At 45.3% G+C, this 26,279-nt stretch overlaps 1 protein-coding gene across 1 annotated transcript in view; it reads right to left on the bottom strand.

Moving 5' to 3' along the window:
* The window catches only part of POLQ (DNA polymerase theta), a 189,800-nt gene that overhangs the window by 118,559 nt on the left and 44,962 nt on the right, over positions 1-26,279 (bottom strand). The window contains exons 10-12 of the mRNA XM_032773589.2: positions 19,765-19,907; positions 17,407-17,611; positions 8,344-8,486 (exon numbers count right to left, since the gene is read on the bottom strand). Of these exons, the coding sequence (XP_032629480.2) occupies positions 8,344-8,486; positions 17,407-17,611; positions 19,765-19,907 (491 nt within the window). The remainder of the gene's footprint in view (positions 1-8,343; positions 8,487-17,406; positions 17,612-19,764; positions 19,908-26,279) is intronic.

Here is a 26,279-nt window from a genome sequence, read left to right as displayed (position 1 = left end):
GAAAGGAGTTTGTAAGAGCAGCTTCAGGTGTGGTATCCCCCCAGTTGTTTCAACCATACTCCCAGTAGGCAGCCCAACTATCTTGCACTAAACACACCAGACAGGGCGGCTCCAACCTGTCTGGAGTGGGTGAAGCTCACCCTAGATTCTTTCATCTTTCTGCAAGACCCAGGCCTACATCAGATGGAATTCGCAATCCCTCTCCCATCCCAACAGCTATGAAAGCCACTACTGTCTTTGCTTCGGATCAACCTGATTCGGGACATATAAAAATTAATCTATTGGATGGGGTTCTGTACGTACTGGAACATGAAAAGTGTTAACTCTGAATAAGGAAGACTCCAAGCAGCTGCTCGTCAGAGAAATCTAGAGGTTAAAGATGTCCATCGTTAGCCTCACTAAAATACATCTTATAGATAGTAGCAAAAAGAGAACATAATTATGTGTTACAGTTGTTTTCACATGAACTTGTCATTACAAACATAAGAACATAAGTACATAAGAATGGTCCTACTGAGTCAGTCCATCTAACCCAGTATCCTGTCTTCCGACAGTGGCCAGTGCCAGGTGCCCCAGGGGGAATGAACAGAACAGGTAATCACCAAGTGATCCATCCCGTTGCTTATTCCCAGCTCCTGGCAAACAGAGTCTAGGGACACCATTCCTGCCCATCCTGACTAATAGCCATTGATGGACCCATCCTCCATGAATTTATCTAGTTCTTTTTTGTACCCTGTTATGGTCTTGGCTTCACAACATCCTCTGGCATGGAGTTCCATAGGCTAACTGTGCATTATGTGAAGAAATACTTTCTTTTATTTGTTTTAAACCTGCTGCCTATTAAATTCATTAGGTGACCCCTAGTTCTTGTGTTATGAGAAGTAGTAAACAACACTTCCTTATCTACTCTCTCTACATCAGTTATGATTTTATAGACCTCAATCATATCTCCCCTTAGCTGTTTCTTTTCCAAGCTGAACAGTCTCAGTCTTATTAATCTCTCCTCATATGGAAGCCGTTCCATACCCCTAATCATTTTTGTTGTCCTTTTCTGAACCTTTTCCAATTCCAATACATCTTTTTTGAGATGGAGTGACCACATCTGCACATAGTATTCAAGATGTAGGCGTACCATGGATTTATATAAAGGCAATATGATATTTTCGGCCCTATTACCTATCCTTTTCTTAATTATTCCCAGCATTCTGTTTGCTTTTTTGACTGCCGCTGCACATTGAGTGGATGATTTCAGAGAACTATTGACAATGACTCCAAGATCTCTTTCTTGAGTGGTAACAGCTAATTTAGACCCCATCCTTTTATAAGTATAGTTGGGATTATGTTTGCCAATGTGCATTACTTTGCATTTATCAACATTAAATTTCATCTGACATTTTGTTGCCCAGTCACCCAGTTTTGAGAGATCCTTCTGCAGCTCTTTGCAGTCTGCCTGAGTCTTAACTACCTTTAGAAATTTTGAATCATCTGCATATTTTGCCACCTATTTACCCCTTTTTCCAGATTTATCAATTTGTTGAATAGGACTGGTCCCAGAACAGACTCCTGGGAGACACCACTACTTACCTCTCTCCACTCTGAAAACTGACCATTTATACCTACCCTTTAATTCCTATCTTTTAACCAGTTACCAATCCATGAGAGCACCTTCCCTCTCATCCCATGGCAGTTTACTTTATGTAAGAGCCTTTGGTGAGGGACCTTGTCAAAGGCTTTCTGAAAATCTAAGTACACTATATCCACAAGATTCCCTTGGTCTACATGATTAATGATGATATCCTATCTCCTAGAACTGGAAGGGACCTTGAAAGGACATCAAGTCCAGCCCCTTGCTAGCAGGACCAAGTACTGATTTTGCCCCAGATCCCTAAGTGGCCCCCTCAAGGATTGAACTCACAACCCTGGGTTTAGCAGGCCAATGCTCAAACCTCTGAGCTATCCCTCCCCCAAATGCTTGTTGACCCCCTTCAAAGATTTCTAGTAGATTAGTGAAGCATGATTTCCCTTTTACTAAAACCATGTTGACTCTTCCTCAACAAATTATGTTCACCAATATGTCTGACAATATTGTTCGTTGTTATAGTTTCAATGAGTTTGCCCAGTAGCGAAGTCAGGCTTACAGGTCTGTAAATTGCCAGGCTCACCTCTGGCATCCTTTTTAAAAATTGGCATCACATTAGCTATCCTCCAGTCATCTGGTATAGAAGAGGATTTAAATGATAGGTTACAGACTACAGTTGTTAGTTCTGCAATTTCACATTTGAGTTCCTTCAGAACTCTTGGGTGAATACCATCTGGTCCTGATGACTTATTGCTATTTAAATTTATTAATTTGTTTGAAAACCTCCCCTACTGATACCTCAATCTGGGACAGTTCCTCAGATCTGTCACCTAAAAAGAATGACTCAGGTTTGGGAATTTCCCTCACATCCTCAGCCGTGAAGACCGATGCAAAGAATTCATTTAGTTTCTCCAAAATGGCATTATCGTCCTTGAGTGCTCCTTTAACATCTCGATTGTCCAGTGGCCCCACTGGTTGTTGAGCAGACTTCCTGCTTCTGATATACTTAAAAAAAAAATTGCTATTACTTTTTGAGTCTTTGGCTACCTGTTCCTCAAATTCTTTTTTGGCCTTTCTAATTGTATTTTTACACTTCATTTGCCAGAGTTTATGCTCCTTTCTATTTTCCTCACTAGGATTTAACTTACACTTTTTAAAGGATGCCTTTTTGCCTCTCACCACTTTTTACTTTGTTGTTTAGCCACAGTGGCTCTTTTTTGGTTCTCTTACTATGTTTTTTTAATTTGAGGGTATACATTTAAGTTGAGCCTCTACTATGGTGTCTTTAAAAAGGTTCCACGCAACTTGTAGAGATTTCACTTTTGGCACTGTACCCTTTAATTTCTGTTTAACTAACCTCAGTTTTGTGTAGTTCCTCTTTCTGAAATTAAATGCTACAGTGTTGGGCCACTGTGATGTTTTTCCTGCCACAGGAATATTAAATTTAATTACTGTAGCGGGGCGGTCACCCACTCCAGCCCTGAAAGGGTTAAAGCCAGCCCTGGAAAAGGGCTGAGGCTGTGAAGGAAAGCCTGGGCTGATTGGGGAACAGCTGGGGCCACACCCCAGTCAGGCCCAGCTGGTCCCTACAAGAGGCTGAGAGCCAGAAGCCCAAACGGTCTCTCTCTGCTTGTAGAGAGAGAAGGGCCTGGCTGCTAGAGAGCTGAGCAGGGTACTGAGAGTGGAGCAGGGCTGGAGGAAAGCTAGAGGATCTGGGATGTTCCAGCCTGGAAAACCCCCAGGCTGCAGGCCGAGCTGAGGGCCTAAGGCAAGTACCGGGGTTGCAAAGGGGCAGCCCAGCAATAGGTAGAGGCAGCAGGTCCAGACCCAACCTTGCCTATGATGAGTGGCTTACATTGCAGTCTGGCACAGGGCAGAGGCGGTGACTGGCAGTAGCCTACAACTGAGGCAAGGTGGGGGAACTGGGTGGGGGTTACCTTGAATCGGGAGACCAGGAGAAACTGTGAGGGTACTGCCTGGCGGGCAGCACCCAGTGAAAGGGTCACCCGGGGTCTGGGAGGGACACGAGGGCCAGCAACATGACACCGGCCGACAGGGGGCGCTCCAGAGGATGGAAGCTAATTCCCCGAGATGACCAGCAGGAGGCACCGCCAGGTAAGTCTGCGTCCAGTTACAATTATATTATGGTCACTATTACCAAACGGTCCGGCTAGATTCACCTCTTGGACTAGAGCCTGTGCTCCACTTAGGACTAAATCAAGAATTGTCTCTCCTCTTGTGGGTTCCAGGACCAGCTGCTCCAAGAAGCAGTCATTTAAAGTATCGAGAAATTTTGTCTCTGCATCCCACCCTGAGGTGACATGTACCCAGTCAATATGGGGATGACTGAAATCCCATATTATTATTATTATTGAGTTTTATTTTAATAGCCTCTCTAATCTCCCTTAGCATTTCATAGTCACTATCATCATCCTGGTCAGCTGGTAGGTAATATATCCCTACTCCTATATTCTTATTATTAGAGCATGGAATGTCTATCCATAGAGATTCTATAGTACAGTTTGATTCATTTATGATTTTTACTTCATTTGATTCTACACTTCCTTTCACATATAATGCCACTCCCCAACCAGCACAACCTCTTCTGTCCTTCCGATATATTTTGTACACTGATATTACTGTAGCCCATTGATTATCCTCATTCCACCAAGTTTCTGTGATGCCTATTATATCAATATCCTCATTTAATACGAGGCACTATAGTTCACCAATTTAATTACATCTCTACCTCAATATAACGCTGTCCTTGGGAGCCAAAAAATCTTACCGCATTATAGGTGAAACCGTGTTATATTGAAATTGCTTTGGTTCACTGGAGTGCGCAGCCCCGCCCCCTCCTCAGCCAAGCACTGCTTTACTGCATTATATCCAAATTCGTGTTATATTGGGCGGCGTTATATCGAGGTAGCAGTGTATTTAGACTTCTAGCATTGATATATAAGCATTTTAAAAACTTGTCTCCTTTTAGCTGTCTGCCATTACACAATGTAATTGAACGGGACTCTTATTTGACTGTTTCTGATCAGACTCCTGCCTGTATTTTATCATTTTGCGTTCTCTATTCCTCACTAGGGCACAGAGTTCTCTATTAATAGATCCTCCCCTAAGGGATGTCCGAACCATGTGCTCCTCCGCACCTGTCTGCTTTTCCCCAGCCCTTTGTTTAAAAACTGCTCTATGACCTTTTTCATTTTAAGTGCCAGCAATCTGGTTCCATTTTGGTTTAGGTGGAGCCCGTCCTTCCTGTATAGCCTCCCCCTTTCCCAAAAGTTTCCCCAGTTTCTAATAAATCTAAACCCCTCCTCCCTCCACCATCATCTCATCCACACATTGAGACTCTACAGTTCTGCCTGTCTAACTAGGCCTGTGCATGGAACTGGGAGCATCTCAGAGAATGCTACCATGGAGGTCCTGGACTTCAATCTCTTACCTAGCAGCCTAAATTTGGCCTCCAGGACCTCTCTCCTATCCTTCCCTATGTCACTGGTACTTATATGTACCACGACCACCAGCTCTTCCTCAGCACTACACAAGTCTATCTAGATGTCTCGAGAGATCTGCAATCTTTGCACCAGGCAGGCAAGTCAGGAGGTTCTCCTGGTCATCAAAAACCCAGCTATCTAGTGTTTCTAATGATCAAATCCCCCATTACTAATACCTGTCTCTTTCTAACTGCTGGAGTTCCCTCCCCCAGAGAGGTATCCTCAGTGCGAGAGGATACCACAACACTAGCTGGAAGGAGGGTCCCAACTATGGGAAGGTTTCATCTGCTCCAGTTAGTTGCTCTCCTTCCCTGGGTCTTTCCTCCTCCTCAACAGCACAGAGGCTGTCAGACCAGGGGTGGGATCGTTCTCTGTCCCAGAAAGTCTCATCTATGTACCTCTTTGTCTACCTCAGGTCTTCCAGTTCAGACACTCTGGTCTCCAAAGCCCGTACACTGTCTCTGGGGCCAGGAGCTCCTTGCTCCGAATGCACACATACGTCACCTGTCCAGAGGGCAGATAATCATACATGCTGTATTGGGTGCAGTAAACTGGGTAGCCCTCACTCTGTTGCTGGACTTCTGCCTTCATTCTCTTTTTCCTCCTGCAGCTGGTTCGTTTGTTGTTGTTTTGTTTATATCAAGGGGGTGTTTTTGGATTTTAAGTTTAAAGAATGTTGAGTTCAAGCCCCTGCTCACATTCTGCCTGTAAACTCCCTCGCAAAACTCCCGTTTCACAGAAAGCATGGTTTCTGTGGCATGGTTTCACAGTAAGCAAATTAGCCAATTTACTTGGCTCAGTAACAACGGCTGACGAAAGATGACTGATTATATAATAATCTCTTGGAATTGGAAACCATCCATCAGCAACTAAAGAGTTTATTGGTCTGTTAGCTTTAGTAACACCGACCACAAATTAATCCCTGGCATATTTCTGTCTCAGACTAAAAAGCATAACTTTGAATAATCTAACCTAAAAAAAAAAAAATAGCATTTGAAAATGCTACACAGTTAACATCTCAAAAAGGTTTGAGGCCTAATCAGACTATACTAATGCTAAATTCATTAGGATGGACTTTAAATCTTAGATAATTGATGATGCTATGACTCTCATTGGTCCCCAAAATAAAAAAAAGCGACAAGAAACCCCGGATCTTCCTTAATACCTTACCCATCACTAAAGAGCATTGCACAGCTCATTTCAGAGATGATACGGTCATGTATTGTAAAGCTAAATAGCACTCATAATAAAGCAATACATGCTGATCGCAAAGCTTTTATGGAAGCCGAAGCCAAAGCCACTGTACTTAATAAAACTTCTAACAGGAGGCTGCACCTCCTTGTATAAACACTTCCATGACCTCACTGTCAAGAAAGGTCATTCAGCCAGTGCAGTCTACTCCAGTTCTGGTCAGCTAATCAAGGCAGAAGCAGAGTGTATAGCATGCTGAAGTGAACATTTCATCCACCTGCTAAATGCACCTCCAATTTCTTTGGAGCCTGATATTAAGGCCACTGCCAAGATGACCTATTCCACACAAAATGATCCTGGCAAATTAACTATTAACAAAATCCAAGGTGCTCTAATAAAGCTTAAGGAAAATAAGACAGCAGGAAACTGTAGAATTCCTGCAGAAGCATTAAAAAGCATGGGACAAGCTATTCGTTTCTGGCTGCACATGCTGTTCAATATCATCTGAAGAACAGACTCAGTCCAGTCCCACTGGCAAAAAGGCATTATTTTGTAGCTTTGGAAATGTAAAGGCAGCAAACAAGACCGCTGCAACATCACAGCATTACTCATCTACCTGTTCCCGGGAAAGTTTTTCCTTCTGTCTTGCTCATCTGAGCCACTGATAGCTTAATGAGCAAGAGAAGACCACGATAAGCTGGCTTCATTCCCAGCCATTCCATGATGGAGCAATTCCTCAGTGCGCCAGCATATTGAAAAGGCATGAGAACTGAAATGCCCTGTTCACATTGTGCATTGTGGACCACAATGCACAATCAACAATATTTGATTTTGCTGTCAGCGAATCACTGACTGATCTTGAAACTCGCAGGCCTTCCTGACAAACTCTGGAGAACATTTCATCTTCTATATGCCTACTCAAGCTAGGTTCTTGTAAATAGGAAAAAAAAAAAATCGTCTTCCAAATTAGATTGGGCATTTGATAAGGATGCATTGCAACTCCAGAACTCTTCAATATCATCATAAATTAGGTGCTTAACCAGGGACTAAGTCAATACATACGCCTTGATGATAAGAATCTCCTTGACATCGATTTTGCTGATGACATAGCATTAGTTACTGAATCAACAGATGAACTAATCGTGGAAAGCTCAGTGGCAAAAGTCAGCCTGAAAATTGTTTAGAGTGGCAACTGGAAGAATTTTGGCTTTAATCTCAAACATACCGCTGGCCCTAGCATCTCAGTGGATGACAACCCCGTCAAGACTGTCAGTGATTTCCCCTACCTCACTTCTGTTGTTGAAAACAGGGGCATCACTGAGAAAATGTGAAGCCTGCGCTGCAAAAGCGCTGTTCATAATGGGGTGCCTCATTAAGAACATCTTTCCTAAACCAACAAAGCTGAAGCTATATAATGCTACTATGATCAGTATTCTGACCTCTTGGACTGAAAGATGGCTCTTCATTGCTTCAGATGAAGCGTCACTGAATGATTGAGAACATCAAGTAGTATGAATTCATGTCAAATGAAGAGATGTTTTCTAACTAAACAGGTCTTGCTCTCTCAAAACTGTCACCCAATGTTTAAGGTGGCATGCTCATCTACTCCGAATGCCTACCAACTTTCCTGTAAGAATCACCTCTAATTTTGACCCAATGAAAGCAGGATGGAAAAACCCCAAGAAGACTTGAAACATGATGACTGAACAGCATCAACAGATACCTGTCCATCACAGACATCCTACCCTGTAACGTGCCAGATTTGGCTCAGGACAGAACATCATGGAGGTGCATAATGTGTTCAGTGACCACTATACTGTCCAACTAAAAGCATGGGAACTTAATTTAAATAAAAAAATCCAATTTAAATTAAAATAATCGGATTTAATTTTTTTAAGTCATCATTTTTTATCCACCCTGAACTGAATGCTTTTCAAAACATTTCCCCATGAGGGACCACCTGAACAAAATAAACAAAGCAAGAGATTCTTGAATCCAAAATGCTGTGTATTCTCTTCTCCCTCACCTGTACAACTAAAGCTGCTATAGAGAGACAAACAAGGAACCTACCAAATAGAGAATATGCAGGTCATTTTCCAGGACAAAACCCTTCATAGCTCTCTGGAGGTCAGCAAAGATTCCCAGGGCCTCAGTTGGTGACAGAGAAGAGGAAAGAGTAGCAGTGCCAAGATGTGTTGGACGATAGACCTCTGCTGTAAGAGAAACAGGAATTTAATATTACACAAAAGCTAATACTTAATTTTCAATTTGGAAAGTGCTTTATAAATAATAATAAACCGTCTTTGGGGAAGAGGAGTATTTCTCCATTTTACAGATGGGAAACTAACACTGGAAGTCTAAATGCCTCACCAAAGGCTAGTTAGCCTCAGAGCTGGGAGCAAAACTCAGGCTCTCAATCCTGTGCTCCAACTGAATGAGAGACAACTCTAAGTCAAAAAAAAAAAAAAACCTGATGTAAATCCCACTGTGACACTCTATACCTTGGGGGAGCACCATGTAACCCCCATATTCCTTATTTATATATAATTGTAGTAGATATTGTATATAAATCAGGCCATGTGAGGTATCAGGAAAAAGAACAATGACTTTCAGCAGATCGTAGCCTATCTAAATATGTATATCATTAGTATATAAGTATAGTATATAAAAGATTGTGTTGTATGGTTGTCAGTAAAACATGCTGTAAGTTGGGGAATCAGCCAGATATTAGCTCCCCAGAGACAACAGCAAGGAAAGTAACCGATGCCCGGGCATGTGTTGAACAACCATCAACAGCCATTGTTCAGCAAGGGAGCTACAATTCAATGACTCATTTGCACAAGGCCACACCAAGGGAATTGGTCAACCTTGCCTGGGGACTCAGCAATGCCCACCAGACATGCCTGGACTCGTGTTCTCCAAGCACATGGGACTATAAGTATAAAAAAAGAACACAGTGGCCTATGCTTGGCCTTTTCTCCTTCTCCCACTTATGTTGCAAGCGACAAAGACACTCAGAAGACTGAAGACTCCAGCAGAGGAGATTGGCCCAGGGTTCAAGGGTGAAACCTCTGTACTATGAATTGCAATATCCAGTTGGTGAGAAAAAGACGGTTACTCACCTTTGTAACTGTTGTTCTTCGAGATGTGTTGCTCATATCCATTCCAGTTAGGTGTGTGCGTGCCGCGTGCACACTCGTTCGAAGACTTTTTACCCTAGCAACACTCGGTGGGTTGGCTGGGCGCCCCCTGGAGTGGTGCCGCTATGGCACCGGATATATACCCCTGCTGACCCAGCCACCCTTCAGTTCCTTCTTGCCGGCTACTCCGACAGTGGGGAAGGAGGGTGGGTTTGGAATGGATATGAGCAACACATCTCGAAGAACAACAGTTACAAAGGTGAGCAACCGTCTTTTCTTCTTTGAGTGATTGCTCATATCCATTCCAGTTAGATGATTCCCAAGCCTTACCTAGGCGGTGGGGTTGGAGTGAGATGTGGCAGAGTGCAAAACCGCTGAGCCAAAGGCTGCATCATCTCTAGATTGTTGGACCAGAGCATAGTGCGAAGCAAAGGTGTGAACTGAGGATCAGGTAGCTACGCGAGATATCTCCTGGATTGGTACAGGGGCCAGGAAGGCGGCTGATGAAGCCTGAGCTCTGACCGAATGTGCAGTGAGATGGCCCGAGGGAACATGAGCCAGGTCATAGCACGTGCAGATGCACGCCGTCATCCAAGAGGAGATCCTCTTGGAGGAGACAGGTAGGCCTTTCATCTGGTCAGCCACAGCAACGAAGAGTTGGGGCGATTTCCGGAAGGGCTTCGTCCGATCGATATAAAAAGCGAGCGCCTTACGGACATCTAAAGAGTGTAACTGCTGTTCCCGCCAAGATGAGTGAGGCTTCGGGAAGAAGACCGGAAGGAAGATGTCCTGATTGGTATGGAAGGCCGACACTACCTTAGGGAGGAACACCGGATGCAGTCGCAACTGTACCTTGTCCTTGTGAAAGACAGTATACAGTGGGTCCACCGTTCGCGCTTGAAGCTTGGAGACTCGTCTGGCCGATGTAATGGCCACTAAGAAAACTGTCTTCCAGGACAGGTATAGCAGCGAGCAAGTTGCCAACGGCTCGAATGGTGGAAGCATAAGCCTGGTTAGGAGTAGACTGAGGTCCCAGGTAGGGGCAGGGTGGCGTACTTGGGGGTAGAGGCATTCCAGGCCCTTGAGAAATCTAGTAACTAAAGGATGGGAAAACACGGAGTGTCCACTCTCCCCTAGATGGAATGTGGAGATGGCCGCCAAGTTGACCCTCAGAGACGATATCGCCAGGCCCTGTTGCTTAAGGGACCAGAGGTAGTCCAAGATAGTGAGGACTGAGACCTGAGAGGGAGTAGTATTCTGCGTTTCACACCAGCAGGAGAAATGTTTCCACTTGACCAGATATGTTGACCGAGTGGAAGGCTTTCTGCTACTCAGGAGTATATGTTGTATCAGAGTGGAGCAGCGTAACTCCGACCTGTTTAGCCACGCAGGAGCCACACCGTGAGGTGGAGGGCCTGCAGGTCCGAGTGGCGAAGATTGCCGTGGCCCTGAGTTATGAGGTCCAGGTGGAGAGGCAGGGTAATTGGGCTGGCTATGGACAGGTTGAGCACTGTGATGTACCAGTGCTGTCTGGGCCACACTGGCGCGATCATGATTAGGTGCACTCTGTCCCTGCGGAGTTTTATCACGACCTTGTGAACCAGCGGGAACGGAGGGAAGGCATAGAGCAGCCGGTGCTTCCACGACATGAGGAATGCGTCCGAGATTGATCCCAGTGAAAGACCCTGGAAGGAGCAGAACGCTTGGCATTTCCTGTTCGTGCGAGAGGCAAACAGGTCTATGAGGGGAAAGCCCCACTTCTGGAAGACCGAATGAATAACATCTGGTCTTATCGACCATTCGTGGCAGAGGAAGGATCTGCTCACCTGATCCGCTAGAGAGTGTTCCAAACCCCTGGGAGAAAGGACGCTACCAGGTCTATTGAGGGGCTATGCAGAAGTCCCAGAGTCGGAAGGTCTCCTGACAGAGGGAGGAAGATCGAATCCCTCCCTGTTTGTTGATATAATACATGGCCGTCGTGTTGTCTGTAAACACTGAGACACAACAGCCGTGTAGATGCTGCTGGAATGTCTGGCACGCCAGGCGGACCGCTCTGAGCTCTCAGACGTTTATGTGAAGCGTCAGCTCCTGTGGTGACCAAAGGCCCTGGGTACGAAGGTGTCCAAGGTGAGCCCCCCATCCGAGAGATGATGCGTTCATCGTCAGGGACAGTGAGGGTTGTGGCGGATGGAACGGTAACCCTGCACATACCAGGGAGGGTGTTAGCCACCAGTCGAGGGAGCGTAGGGTGCTCGGGGGAATGGTGACTATTGTGTCTATCAGGTCCCTGCCGGGATGGTAGACCGAATTGAGCCACGTTTGGAGGGGTCGGAGGCGGAGCCTGTCATATTTGGTCACATAAGTACAGGCAGCCATGTGACCTGGGAGACCGAGACAGGTGCGAGCCAAGGTCATTGGGAAGTTCTGCAGACCTCGAATGATCGTTGCCATTGCCTGGAATCGCGGCTGGGTAGGTAGGCCTTGGCTAGACTGGAGTCCAGGGTAGCTCCTATGAAGTCAAGCCTTTGTGTGGATTTCTCTACATTGAGCATCAGGCCTAAACATGTGAATAGGTCCCTGACAATGTCTATATGCTGTCTGACCTGTGTCTCGGAGGTCCCTCTGATGAGCCAGTCGTTCAGATACGGGAATACGTGTATCCGACATCGGTAGAGGTGTGCGGCGACTACGACCATGCACTTTGTAAACACCCTTGGGGCCGTGGAAAGGCCAAAGGGGAGGACCGTGAACTGGAAGTGCTGGTGGTTGGCTACAAAGCGAAGGTACCTCCTGTGTGGAGGAAAAATGGCGATGTGAAGTACGCGTCCTTCACATCGAGGGCAGCATAACAGTCTCTAGGATCCAAGGATGGGATAATGGTCCCTAGGGAGGCCATGAGGAACTTCAACTTTATCATGAACTTGTTGAGGCCTCGCAGGTCTAGGATGGCCCTGAGGCCTCCTTTTGACTTAGGGATCAGAAAGTACCGGGAGTAAAACCCTTTGCCCTTCTCATTTTGCGGCACCTCCTCTTTTCCTCCTATGGCGAGGAGCGTCTGCACCTCTTGTAGGAGGAACTGCTCGCGAGAGGGGTCCCTGAAGAGGGACCGGGTGGGAGGGTGGGAAAGCAGAGATGAAACAAATTGGAGGTAGTATCCTTGTTTCCCAGTACGTAGGACCCAGAGGTCTGAGGTCAATTGGGACCACACCAGGAGGAAGTAGGAGAGGCGGTTGGAGAAGGGAGGAAAAGGATCCTGTCCTGAAACTGGTATGCTGTCCTCGGGCATACCTTCAAAAGGTAAACTTAGGCCCCGCTGGTGGTTTTGAGGAGCCGTGGTTTTGGGCCCCTTGGGGTCTGGACTGGCATCTATGGCCACCCCGCCTGCGCCATCTACTAAAGTCTTGCCTGTGTCTGGCCACAAAGTACGGGCGGTGAGTCTGGGGATGGAAAAGTCTGCGTTGGGTCACAGGTGTATGCATGCCCAAGGAGCGCATGATGACCCTGTTGTCTTTCAAGCTTTGTAGCCTGGGATCAGTCTTCTCCGAGAACAGACTACTACCGTCGAAGGGTAAATCCTGGATGGTATATTGTAATTCAGGCGGTAAGTTGGACACTGTAGCGATGAGATGCGTCTCATGGTGATACCAGAGGCCAGAGTTCTGGCTGCTGAGTCAGCCGCATCTAGAGAAGCCTGGAGGGAGGTTCTGGCCACCTTTTCCCCCTCTTCTAGGAATGCAGCGAATTCCTGTCAGGAGTCCGGGGGGAGTAGCTCTGTATATCTACCCACCTCTGCCCAGGTGTTGTAGCTATAACGGCTCAGCAGAGCCTGCTGATTTGCCACCCGGAGCTGTAGGGCGCCTGCCGAATACACCTGGCGGCCGAGTAGGTCCATTCGCCTAGCCTCCTTTGACTTTGGGGCTGGCGCCTGCTCGCCATGGCGTATGCACGGATGGCCATGGAGGAGCGGAGAAGCCTTGTGCAGATGTTCCAACGGACCTGGCTCCCCTCGGTTTCGGAGACCGGTGCCGGGATGCATATCGGTACCGGGATCGAGAGTGGGACCTGAGAACAGATCGGTGCTGGGAGGTCAACCAAGATCTCGAATCCTGGTGTCGTGAATGGCTTCGGGAGGCATGGTGCCTGGAGGGGTGCCGTGAACTGGAGCGGTGCCAGGGATAATGAGCCGGTGAACGAGAGTCCAACCGGTGCCGGGACTGCAAACGGCATCGAGAACGGGAGTGCCGTCTGGATCTGGAGCGTTTGTGCGACCGCGATCGTGAGCAGTGCCGGTCCACTGCGCCGACAGAGGGTGGTCTAATCAAGGTCGGCTTGCCTATGGATTGGATTACCCTCATCGGCGGTGCTGGGGATAGAGGCAGTGCCGAGTCTGTCAGGGTGATCAGGTTCCTCGACGCTGAGAACGCCTCTGGCGTGGATGGCATGGTGAGCTCTACCGTGGCACGCGCCGAGGAGCTAACAGGCGCCGGACTCGATGGCCCTTGTGGGACCGGAATTGACAGTGCCGATTTAGTCGGTGCCGCAGCGGGTGTCGGCGCTGGACGATCCGACTTAGGTGTACTCTCTGGCTGCGGTGCAGTCAGTGCCAAAGCAGCAGGAGTCTTGGCCTTCCTCAACCTCGGGGAGAGGGAGCGTCGTTGAGCTGACTTCGGTGCCGACAAAGTCCGGTGCCATGAGTCCTTGGGCATACCGGTACGGTCTGGTGCCACGGAGGCGCTTCTGCTCACCGACTGACCAGTGCTCGGTGCTGAAAGTGGAGGGGTGGGGGCCGCCTTCATGAGGAGCTGCTTAAGCCTGATGTCCCGCTTCTTTTTTGTTCTCGGCTTGAAAGCCTTGCAAATGGGGCACTCAGCTGTCAAGTGCGATTCCCCGAGGCACTTCAAACAGGAGTCGTGCGGCTCTCCTGTTGGCATCGGCTTGTGGCAGGCCGAGCACGGTTTGAAACCCGGTGAGCCGGGCATGGGCTCCGGCACCGGGTGCAGGGAAGGGGATACTCCCCGAACCCCACTAACGAGAACTACGAGTAGCTAGAGAAGTGGAGGTCAGCTAAGCCACGCTCTACTGTTCCAATGACCGACACGGGCAGTAAGAAGGAACTGAAGGGTGGCTGGGTCGGCTAGGGTATATAACCGGTGCCATAGCGGCGCCACGCCAGGGGGCACCCAGCCGACCCACTGAATGTTGCTAGGATAAAAAGTCTTCCGACGAACATGCATGCAGCGCGCACACACCTAACTGGAATGGATATGAGCAATCACTTGAAGAACTACTCAATCTAGATGTTGCCCAGTCTAATAGGGTTGAAAGTTTAGACTGCGTGCTTATATTTTATTTTGGTAACTAACTCTGAATCTTTGCCTATCGCTTATAATTAAGGCTGATTTTTGTCACAGTTATTTTTAGTAAAAGTCACAGACAGGTCACGGGCAACAAACAAAAATTCACAGAGCCCGTGACCAGTGCACGACTTTTACCAAAAATAACCGTACAATCCATGGGGAAAGGTGCACGGCCCCAGCTGGAGCCCCCTGTGGAAGCTGCGAGGCAGGGATGCGCAGCTCCAGCTGCAGACCTTCATGGAAGCCGCGGGGCAGGGGCGCACGACCCCAGTGCAACCCCTGGTGGAAGCCATGGACGGTTACAGCTCTCACGGCGGAATGGAGCACACAGCCCCAGCTGCAGCCCCCAATGGAAGAGGGAGCACGCCTCCACTTCAGCCTCTGGCAGGGGTCGTGGGGTAGGGGCAAACAGCCCAGTTACAACCACCACTGTGGGGAAGAGGCACACGGCCACCGCTTCAGCCTCCACTGTGGGACAGAAGAACACAGACTTGGTTTAGCCTCCAGCATAAGCCCTGGGGCAGGGGCACATGGCCCCAGCTGCAGTCCACACCACGGGGCAGGTGCGCAGGGCATGGTCCCAGCTGCAGCCATGGGGCAGGGGCACAAGGCCTTGGTTGCAGCCCCTGACACAGGGCAGGGGAGCATAGACCTGGCTCCAGCCCCAGCCTCGGCTCCAGCCACAGCTGTTGACAGCTGAACCCCAAGAAGTCATGGAGGTCCAGTGAAGTCTCACAATCCGTGACTGCCGTGACCTCTGTGATTAAATCATAGCCTTACTTATAATAATTTAAAATCCATCTTTTGTAGTCAAAAAACATGTTTTACTGTTTTATCTTTTCCAATGAGTTTGCCTGAAGTGTTTGGTAAATCTGCCCAAGTTCACAATGGCTGATGTATATCTACTTTCCATTGATGAAGTAGTGAACCAATTAATAAACTTGCACTGCTCGTCTTGAGCAGTGCAAAACGGTATATTCCTGAGGTACAAGGCTGGGAGGATTTGGCTGGTGCCTTTCTCTGTGTCATCCATGAGTGGCTCTGGGAGCATTCATTTCAATCTAGCTGGGTGTGGGGCTCCACACGTGCTTCAGTTGAGTGATCACAGCACCTGGAAGGGTTTGCTACTTGTCACTAGCAAAGCATTGTGAAAGACAGCCCAGGCTGGAGAGTTAAGGGGGCACAGCGGTCCCACAGTACCAGGCTGCACCCTGGGAACCCCGTCATACCCACCCCTTTGTTCCTGTTGTCCAAAACTGGAGTTACATATTTCTCTTTTTAAAATTTAAAAAAAAATAAAAAATACCCCCCCCCCCCCCAATATTCTCATGTTGTCTCTCTTATTTTTATATTAGGAAACACTAGAGTGACCAACAGCTGGGATTCTCCAAATATATTGCAACTGTAGGAGTGGCACTCTTTTGCTTGCAGGTCTCTGAACCTTAGAAAACAGTGTGAACAGTAAGAAGAGCATGGACACTTTCCAAACTGAAATTATGAAAGGGACTGCCCCTTCTCAGGTTGTCTCCACTTCCTCTGGCTAATAACAACAGCTGAAGATGCAGGGAAAAAGGGAGGGCCTGTGTGGATCTACAGAGGTAACATATTCAGTGAACTTCAGTTATGAGCAAGTAACTTTCTTGCCTCCCAAACTGAACATTAAACAAAGTCTCTGAGGCTGCAATTTTAATAGGGTGAAAGCTTAACATATCAAAATCCAAATGCAGATGTCCCATATGTGCTGGGGATCTGGGTTGAAAATTTTTATGCCACACAAAGCACACCTTTTAAAAGTATAATGTTTCATTGGAATCACCATGCTGGATCTAAGCCCTGGTCTACACTGGGGAGAATCGACCTAAGACACGCAACTTCAGCTACGAGAATAGCATAGCTGAAGTTGCGTATCTTAGGTCGACTTACCTCACAGCGCAGGGTAGACTGCTGCTGCTCCCCTGTCAGCTCCGCTTCCACCTCTCGCCAAGGTGGAGTACAGGAGTTGATGGCAGAGCGATCGGTGATAGATTTATCGCGTCTACACTAGACGCGATAAATCAATCCCTGATAGATCAATCACCACCCGCCAATCCAGCAGGTAGTGTAGACATACCCTTAGACACCAACAGGAATGAGATTTCCTATCTTTAACTGAACAAAACATTAAAAACTTAACTATCCTAAATAGAAAGTATCCCAAACTAAATGTCTAGTGAAACAGAACGAGAGGAAATGTCAGGGCCAATTTTGCTGGCAAAAGAAGAGGAAGTAAGATTAAAGAATCCGAAATATCAGGTCCATGGTCAGTGTTAACATACTCCATAAAGAACACACTGCTTTGTAGTTCCATGACTTGTAAGCTAGAACACATGAGTCTTAGTGGGGATATGCAGAGGTCACACCATGAAGAACTGCTTTTTCTTAAACACATACTAAAAATAAATTAATGAAAAAACTGAATTCATGGCATCTTAATCAACTGCCAGTGTCTGCTAAAGCTTTTTTTGGCTAAATCCCAGAAGGCTAATTATAAATTACACTCAGCTCTTGAAGTACTGCCCAGCCAAAAATCTCTAGATTACAGTCACTCAAAGAGCAGACAATGTGGACACATAACACCCAGAAGCATCCATTTTTACCTTTAATTCCATTGCCAGAGTCTAAAATCTGGATGAACTCATTCTCTAGCAGCCATCTCACACAAGCCTCAACAGCTCCATTCTGAGCTCTGTCTTCATCTCTCTCACTTTCCTGATCTTTGTCTTTCAGACTGGCAGCAAGGAGTGTGCAGGAAGCATAGGTCCGCACATCATCTGGAGTGCTGGCCACTCCACCCACTATGATCTGTTAAAGAAAATTCCATGATCATCATAGTTGCAAAAGAGTAACACAGAATTTAAGACATGAAAAATTAATAGAATGATCTATAATGGGTCCAAAGAAAAAGTTTGGTGTGACAGGAACATGTGGTAAAACAGCTGCAAACTCCTACCACCACTGAGGAGGATAGCTGTGAAGACAGTTTATCTTTATTTTACAAAGACGATAAGATGCTTTTGACTCTGCCTACTGTATCAGATTGCTTACTGCATGAGAAAGTGAATTAGTAACCCCATTTAAAGAGCATCCTAACATTCTGGAGGCACTAAGGCACACAGTAGCCTTTCAGGATAAGGAGATTAAAACTAGACTCACTGCTTGGACACCACTGAGAGATTCTAAGAAAAGGGTAAAACATAATTCATTAAGTTTTGGATACAAAACAACCAAACCAAGAAGCAGGATGCTCCCTAGTGCTGTTCATCTATTGAAGTTTTTTGTTTTGTGGGTTTGTACGTTTTTTAAAAACACAAGTAAATATCGTATCCCTTTACCGTTTTCCTGGTTTGTAGAGGTTTTTGTATTACGCTTTTATTTTATGTTACCCTCTTTCTTCATGAGTTACTACCTCAGCACTGGAGGCAAGGGGAGATTTAGTAACAAAAACATTCTGTAGTGAATTCAAATTTTTTTTTTTAAGTAAAAAAAAAAAAACAAAAAAACTAACTACCAACAAAAGGGGAGACATTTTGGAGAGCTACATTTTAAAAATAGTTAATTTAATTAGAGATCCCTATACTCTGTACACCTCTCACTGCTAATAAAAATACAGAATCTGGGGCATATCTGACCAGTCTCCAGATACTAATATAGTTTCTTCAGAAGAGATTATATGTAAAACAATTAAGAAAGAAACTGGATTACAAAAATGTTTAAAACCTAAAAAGCAACTTTGTAAAAATGGACAGGTCTACTCCCTAGATGTTAGAGTCAGATCAGTTCACATAAGTGGCAAAAAATAGTTCTGTTGCTTTTTTATTTCAATTAGTCCTGCAGAACGAGTGCACATAAGAGAGATCGAGCAGGATTCTATTTCTCGTACATTAACAGAATTACTTATTAAGTTCCAATTAATCACATCAGTAGAAAAGGAGTGCATAACCGAGGGCCTAAATTCGTCTACAGAACCTTAGTATTAATGATTTAAACGATCTACTTTGACTCTCAGACCAGGTCTATACTACAAGTTAAGGGTGTGATTGGCTTGCTTGTGTATCCCTGATCGCCATATTTGGGGTTGGGAAGGAATTTTCCTCCAGGGTAGACAGACAGAGGCCCTGGGGGGGTTTTGCCTTCCTCTGCAGCGTGGGGCATGGGTCACCTGCTGGAGGATTCTTTGCACCCTGAAGTCTTTAAACCACAAGTTGAGGACTTCAATAGCTCAGACATAGGTCAGGGGTTTGTTACAGGAGTAGGTGGGTAAGATTCTGTGGCCTGCGTTGTGCAGGAGGTCAGACTAGAAGATCATCATGGTCCCTTCTGATCTAAAAGTCTATGCGTCTACCTACCTGTGCTAACTCTTATTCAGCTGGCATGAGTATAAACAGCAGCACAGCCATGGCAGCACAGGTAGCAGGAACAGAAGCACAGCTGAGCTATGCAAAGTATATACCCGCCGCACGGACCAGTCATGCCTCTGCGACCCACGCTACCATAGCTATGCTACTATTTATACCCGTGCTAGCTCAGTGAGAGCTAGCGCGAGTATATGCACACAAACAGGGGTATCACACCCCCGGCTCGTAGTGTAGCTTTTGCCTCAGATCTCTGTTTAAACATGCAGTGCTAGTAGTGATACCTTTTTCCACCTATAAACCTGGGCACATTTAATATGGAGTCACTGAGACACGAAGATGGAATCCCAAAATGTAATTTTCAGAGTCACTGCCTCTCTGAATTAACAACATTCTCAGCTCCATCTTTACATTGCAGCTGCAAATACAGACTGAAATGGATATGTATTACTTTCATGTGAAGCTGTCTGGGTTGAAGTAATGGGGAAGCAGAAGAAGAATGGGTGTGAAGTATGTTTAACAGTCTCACATAAGCAGTCATCCTAAACTTATGTGGAATAATGGCGCAAACGAAGTTCTAGTCCCTTTCCATGTGTCCCATACCTCCAGGATCGCTCGTATCATGCTAGAGGTAACCCCTTCCCCCTCTCCTCTGAGCAAACAGCTGTGGACAGGCTTGAGTGATCCTTGAAGCAGAGCAATGCCTTTCGATCTCTCAGAGGACTTGCACACTAGAATGCTCTCACCTATGAGAAAAAAAAGAGAGATCAAGTGATCAAGAAAAAAAAAAAAAAAAAAAAGAAAGCTACATTTTCAATTAAGACATAATTTGAAGAGTTTTTAAACTATTTATCTATCAATTCATGCACGGAACATCATTTAAATTTACACAGATCATGAGTAAGAAATTTCAATATACTGCAGGTAACATTCCTCCTAGATCTCTGGCCTATTTTCCTGTAATGAGTACAAAGTTCAGTAAGGACACATTATCAGAGAATCAGTGAACACTTTGGGTGACATTGGCCAAAAAGCCAAGCAATTTTATATTTGTACAATCCTTAACAATGTTTACCCAATGCTGCGGAATGGCTCCACAGGGGCATGACAGTTAATTAGACAGCATATGCCATTTGTTAACAGACACTGCACTCACTAGATCCAATACTAGGGAGGATTCAGGACAGAGAAAGCCTTGGCTTGTCCTGAAGTCGACTAGTTCCACAATAGGCAGAGGAGCCCATTTTTTTCTCTCCTCTGTTGCAGGATGAAATGACTGTGACAAATCCAGAGAGAAAACAGAAGTGAAATGTGACAGAAACTAGGCAGCTCAGATGATAAAACTACACTGCACTTGAATGACACCTCTCCCTAATACAAACAGTCTGACAGCAATACTTCAGAACATAGTGAAAATATATTAATATCCTGATAGCTTTACAGATTCTAAGACAGCAGCCTTAAGAGACTTAGTAACCATTTGTTCTCCAGACTTTAAGCTTCCCTTTTACAGTTGAAACAATATAAAGTGCTAAAGTCATTAATGTATCAGCTAATATTAATTTAATCTCTGTTACTCATATACCTATGAAATTCCAAGGGAGGCAGGGAAAGTCATACAAAGGTCCCTAAGTTGTGAACCAAAACTACTGTCCACCGACATATTTATGACATTCATATATAATCATATTATCTACAAGGATAAAGTGAACCACAGTGGGGAAAAAAGTCATGGAAGAAGATACCTTCCCAGTGAGGGAATGTGTATTAAACATTTGGAGCCAACATCTCCGGATAGGTGCTAAACAGTTACAACAAGCAGTCTTAGTCAGATGAAAACATATTCCTTTTCAAACACAGAACTAACTAATCTGCTAATCATCTGAGATTAGACAGATTCTTCTAGTGCTTTGGCCATTGAGGAACAATCCTGCATTGGAGAGAAGAAAACTGGATGATCCAACAAGTTTTGTCCATCTCTAACTGCTAGTTCAGTATGTAGTTCTGTAACTAATCCATCCACCATCCTGCACAACTCACCCAGAAATGGAAAAAGGTGAAACATGGCCAATTTCGTAGTTTCTGCTCCTCAATACTAAACAGTCCTGCTCACTTCTCCCATGGAAAGAGAGAGACAATTTTAACAAACAGAGAAGAAGTAGGAATAATCCAATTTAGAAACATTAAAAAGTTTAATTCTACTCAGATCAAATGAAAAAACTCAAGTCCCCAGATACTTCAACATTCCAATATTTGGAAGTCTTGACAGTAACAATTAGTCTCTGTTTCCTCTTTTGTCAACTAAATTTCTTTTCTTTCTTTTTATTCTTAAAAATCATATATAGTAATTTATTTATATTTATATTATACTCACACACTATTTAGGAAGTTTTAACAAGTTTACATATCCTTGTCATATTGTTGTCAGTGATCCCTCAAGGTCAAGGATGATCTCTTTCACAGATGTTTATTTTTCAATCGGTCCTTTGGTGACTGAGGAATCTAATACTTGAGCCACAGGCTTGCTAGCAGACGTAGCAGATGGTGTTGGATGTCAGGGTTGGGCCGTGATCACTGCATGTCAGTTGTCTGTCTTTTCTTTTCTGGTGCTGTTCTGTGACCAGGGCAAGGCAATTTTCCTTAAAAAATGGACGTTCCCTCTCTGACAAGTGTTTGCCAGTTATCCCTGTCCTAGGCTACTATCTCCCAGTGTGTGGTATCGATGTCACATCTTTTGATGTTTGTTTATCTCAAGGATGTCTTTAAAACCTTACTTTTGGCCTTCCATTACCTTTCTCCTTTGGTGAGTTGGGAGTACAACAACTGTTCTGGTAAGCGTACATCAGGCGTGCACACCCAGCTGGTGCTGGATAATCAGGGTCTCAACACTGAAGATATTGGCCTCTGTAAAGACCCCGGCATTAGTGTAGCAATCCTCACACTATGTTGAGGATCTTCCGACCAAAGTTCTGGTGCTGACGTTCCAGGCTTTTCAGGTGTTTTCTACAGGTCACCCAAGTCTCACAGCCATAGAAGAGAGTTTGGATTACCACCGCTTTATAAACTAAAAGTCTAATGTGTGTTCTTATGTTGTGATTATTGAACATCCGCAAGACAGTCTGCCAAAGGCAAGGCCGGTGCAGCAGATTCTGCGCTGAATCTCGATACTTATGTCTGCCCTCTGTGACAGATGGCTGCCAAGACAGGCAAAGTATTCTATATTTTCCAGTTCTTCATCAATGAAAATCTTCCTTGCTGAGTCTGATGATTGACCAGGAATGGGCTGGTGGTGAACTTTTGTTTTGCTGGTGTTCAGATTGGCCCTAGGCTTCTGTAAGCTTTAGAGAAACAATTAAGGGCTGTTTGTAGATCCTCCTTTGAGTGTGCAACTACAGCACAATCATGTGCGTACTGGAGTTCAGTTATTGTTGCCAATATTACTTTAGTTCTGGCACGGAAACTAGAAAGGTTGAAGAGATTGCTGTCAGTCCGATATTGGATGCCAATGTCCTGTGGCAGATGTTTTGGGATAACATTTTCATAACTGCTAAAGAAAATGGAGAAATGGGTGGGTGCCAGTTCAAAACCTTGTTTTACACCAGTTTGAATGACAAAGGGCTCAGAAGTAGAGCCACTGCACAGAATGGAGGCAATCATCTGGTCGTGGAGTAATCTTACAGTGGTGACAAATTTGCTTGGGCAGTCTAACTGACATGACTTTCCACAGAGCCTCAGAGTTGACAGAGTCGAAGGCTTTGGTCAGATCAATAAAGGCCATATACAGCTCCTGGTATTCTTCCTGAAAATTTTCCTGGACCTACCTGGCTGAAAAAAATCATGTCTGTGGTGCCTCATGATGGTTTGAAGCCACACTGAGACTCTAAGTACTTCTTCTGCAAGAAAGAGCAGGCAATTCTGTAAGATTCTAGCAAGACTCTTCCCAGCAATGGAGAGAAGAGCAATGCCTCATTAGTTGCCACAGTTGGCCTTATCTCCCTTTTTGAAAATGGTGACTATGTTAGCATTACATAAGTCAGCGGGGATTTGTTCGGTGCACCAGATTTTGAGGAGCAGCAAATGAAACTTTTTAGTCAGTGCTTCTCCCCCACACTTTCAGTACTTCAGCTGGTATGCCATTAGGATCCAGTGCTTTATTGTTCTTCATTCATTTAACTGCTTTGCGGATCTCCTCAGGTGTTGGTGGGTTGGCAAGAGTTTCCCAAATTGGGTGCTGAGGGATGGAGTCAATGATGTCATCAGTCACAGTTGATTCTTGATTTAAAAGCTTTTGGTACTGTTCCTTCCAGCGCTCTTTGAAGGATTCATTATCTTTAAGAAGGGTACTACCATCTCTGGATCTCAGCAGTGAGAGGCCACATGAGCTTGCTCCATACAGTGTCTCCCAAAAAATGCTCGCATATCATGTCTTTGAGCAAATGCTTGGATTTCTTTTGCTTTGCCCTCCCACCATAGAATCATAGAATATCAGGGTTGGAAGGGACCTCAGGAAGTCATCTAGTCCAACTCCCCTGCTCCAAACAGGATCAATCCCCAGACAGATTTTCACCCCAGATCCCTAAATGGCCCCCTTAAGGATTGAACTCACAACCCTGGGTTTAGCAGGCCAATGCTATCTTCCCCACTCTTCATTTGTTTTTGACTTCTCAGATCCTTCTTTGGACTTCTGCTTTGAGTTGATGGAAAGAGCTTTGCTTCTGACTGGATGATGAATGGTTTTGCCAGTCACAGAAAGCTTTTCTCTTCTAGTCCAAAAGGGCTGTGATCTCAATGTTGTCATTGTAAAACCAGTCCTGATAGTAGCGGGTAGCAAAGCCAATAGATTCCTCGCAAGCCTCATGGATGGCCTATTTTAGGACTTCCCAGTCTTCGACACTTGTGTTGTCATTTCCAGGTGTGCATATGGTCATTTTTTCCCTGAAGAATGTTTAGAAGTTCTCTTGGTGCACTGAGGACTGAAATCTTTGAATGTTTGCCATCTGTATGATTTGGATTGTTTTCAATGTTTTGAAGCAATCCAGATAGACATGATTGATCTCACCAGGCAGTGGTCCGTCCAGCAATCAGCACCTCTCACCAGGCAGTGGTCCGTCCAGCAATCAGCACCTCTCACGACATCAGTGATTTGGACATCTCTTAAATCCTATTTTCTTACAATGACATAGTCAAGGAGGTGTCATTGTTTTGAACATGGGTGTTGCCAAGTTGTTTTTTACTTGCTGCTGTCTGAAGATTGTGTTTGTGATCACAAGGTCGTGCTTTGCACATCTGCACTGATAATGGTAGCAAATGACTTATTGGCCAATTGAAGGCGTTTGCTGATGCTGACAGGGAGCCCAGTCAGGCAGTTGACTAGAAGGTTCTTGATTGCAAAGCCAACACCGTGTATTCGCCTGTCACTTGCTGGTTTTCCTTTCCAGAAGAAAGTGTAACTGCTGCCCCCTTCCCTCAAGTGGCCTTCATCTACACGTCATCTCACTGAGAGCAATGATGTCAATATGGTACCTCGAGAGGTCTTGGGCAATAATTGCTGTTCTGTGTTTGGGTATTTTCACTTTTTGATTCGTCTAGTAGAGTATGGACATTCCAAGTGGCAAGAAACATTTTCAGTTTTCGACCGCATTGGGAGTGATCCCTCTGGACACAGTTATCCCATCAGGTATGGTGGGAAAGCCTTTGCGTGGGGCACCTTTTTTAGCTCCTTCCCCATATGGAGCGAACAGAGGCGTTCTTAAAAAGGCCTGCTCAGTTGTGATTGCTGCTGCCAATAATGCCGACCATCTCAGTCCAGGGGCACATGCCGACCATCTTGTGGTCACTGCCTGCGTGTGGGTCTGTGACTAGGGATTCCTGGTGATCACTTCACCTGTCCCTGTCACCACTTGTCCATCACCACAGAACTTTTATGGGTGGAGGTGGGAAAAAGTACTTCCTGTGAGAGAAGCCTATGTGTGAGTAATTTAATGTGGGGGAACCATTTCGCATCAGCAGCCGCACAAATATTGGCAGAAGAGGCGCCTGTGTCCAGCGACAAGGAGGTCCAATATGACCGGGGGGTTCTCCTCCGTTGCAGCCTTTGTCCACTTTTGCAGCCGTTGAGAAGTGATCCTGCTTCATCCACCTGCTCTGCCATTGAGGTCTTACACTGGGTTGTGTTGTGTTGGGCTGGGCTTCACTTTGTTTGGTACCTCACCTTCGACTTAACCACCATGGGTGACCCTATCAGGAGTACAGGACTCCCAACGGCATTGCTCTTAGGGTCTTAAGGATACACAAGCTTCTCCACCACGTCAAGGTGGCTGCCCAGAAACAAAAACTATCATAACAACAGTTGGCATTTGTTTAAAGAGACATTATCTGGGAATAAAGTAATCTGATATTTCTATGTAACAGGGTGCTACCACATTACTAAGTGAGTATCATTACAACATCTATGTCAATTTTATTAAATTGAGTGAAATCTCAATATACACATACTTAACAGACCAGGTACGTCTACCAAATATTATTAAAAACAATTGAACAGGTGTGGGTGGATGTGTGCACAGGAGGCGTGGAGGGAGAGGAGTTATTTGGTTGTTTTTTGCAGGTGATGTACTTTCTCTGACATAAAAGGTAACCAAATATCTAAGTAACTATTTGTTCATTTTGCTGGTACATAATTGGTGTGTTAATTCTTCCATAACCACAACCTCCCATATATTTTTGAACCATTCCTCCATTGTTTTGCTATTTTTCTTTTTCCAGTGAGATGCTAATAGCCAAGCAACTACTAGCAGAAGAGAGATTCATTCATTTCCTTTTGAGTGACCATTTCCACTGGAAGTGCCAGGAGGATCACCAAAGGATCATTTTTTATATTTGGTCATTGACTGGATTCCAATACTCTCTAATGACTAGACATATCCACCATATATGCACACAATCTCCTCTTTCACCACAATTTCACCAACATTTATCCCCTTCAACCTCCATCTATATTTTAACCTGATTGGTGTGAGGTACCACTGAAACAGTATCTCAAAGACTCTTTTTTTTAATTGTGCTACGGATGAAGGTTGTTGGTCATCTTTCTCAGATAAAACCTTACTTTTGTTCCT

This window comes from Chelonoidis abingdonii, chromosome 1, assembly GCF_003597395.2.
Source record: "Chelonoidis abingdonii isolate Lonesome George chromosome 1, CheloAbing_2.0, whole genome shotgun sequence".
Taxonomy (NCBI): domain Eukaryota; kingdom Metazoa; phylum Chordata; order Testudines; family Testudinidae; genus Chelonoidis; species Chelonoidis abingdonii.
The sequence above is the reverse complement of the archived record's forward strand: the minus strand, read 5'-3'. Positions and strand labels throughout refer to the sequence as shown.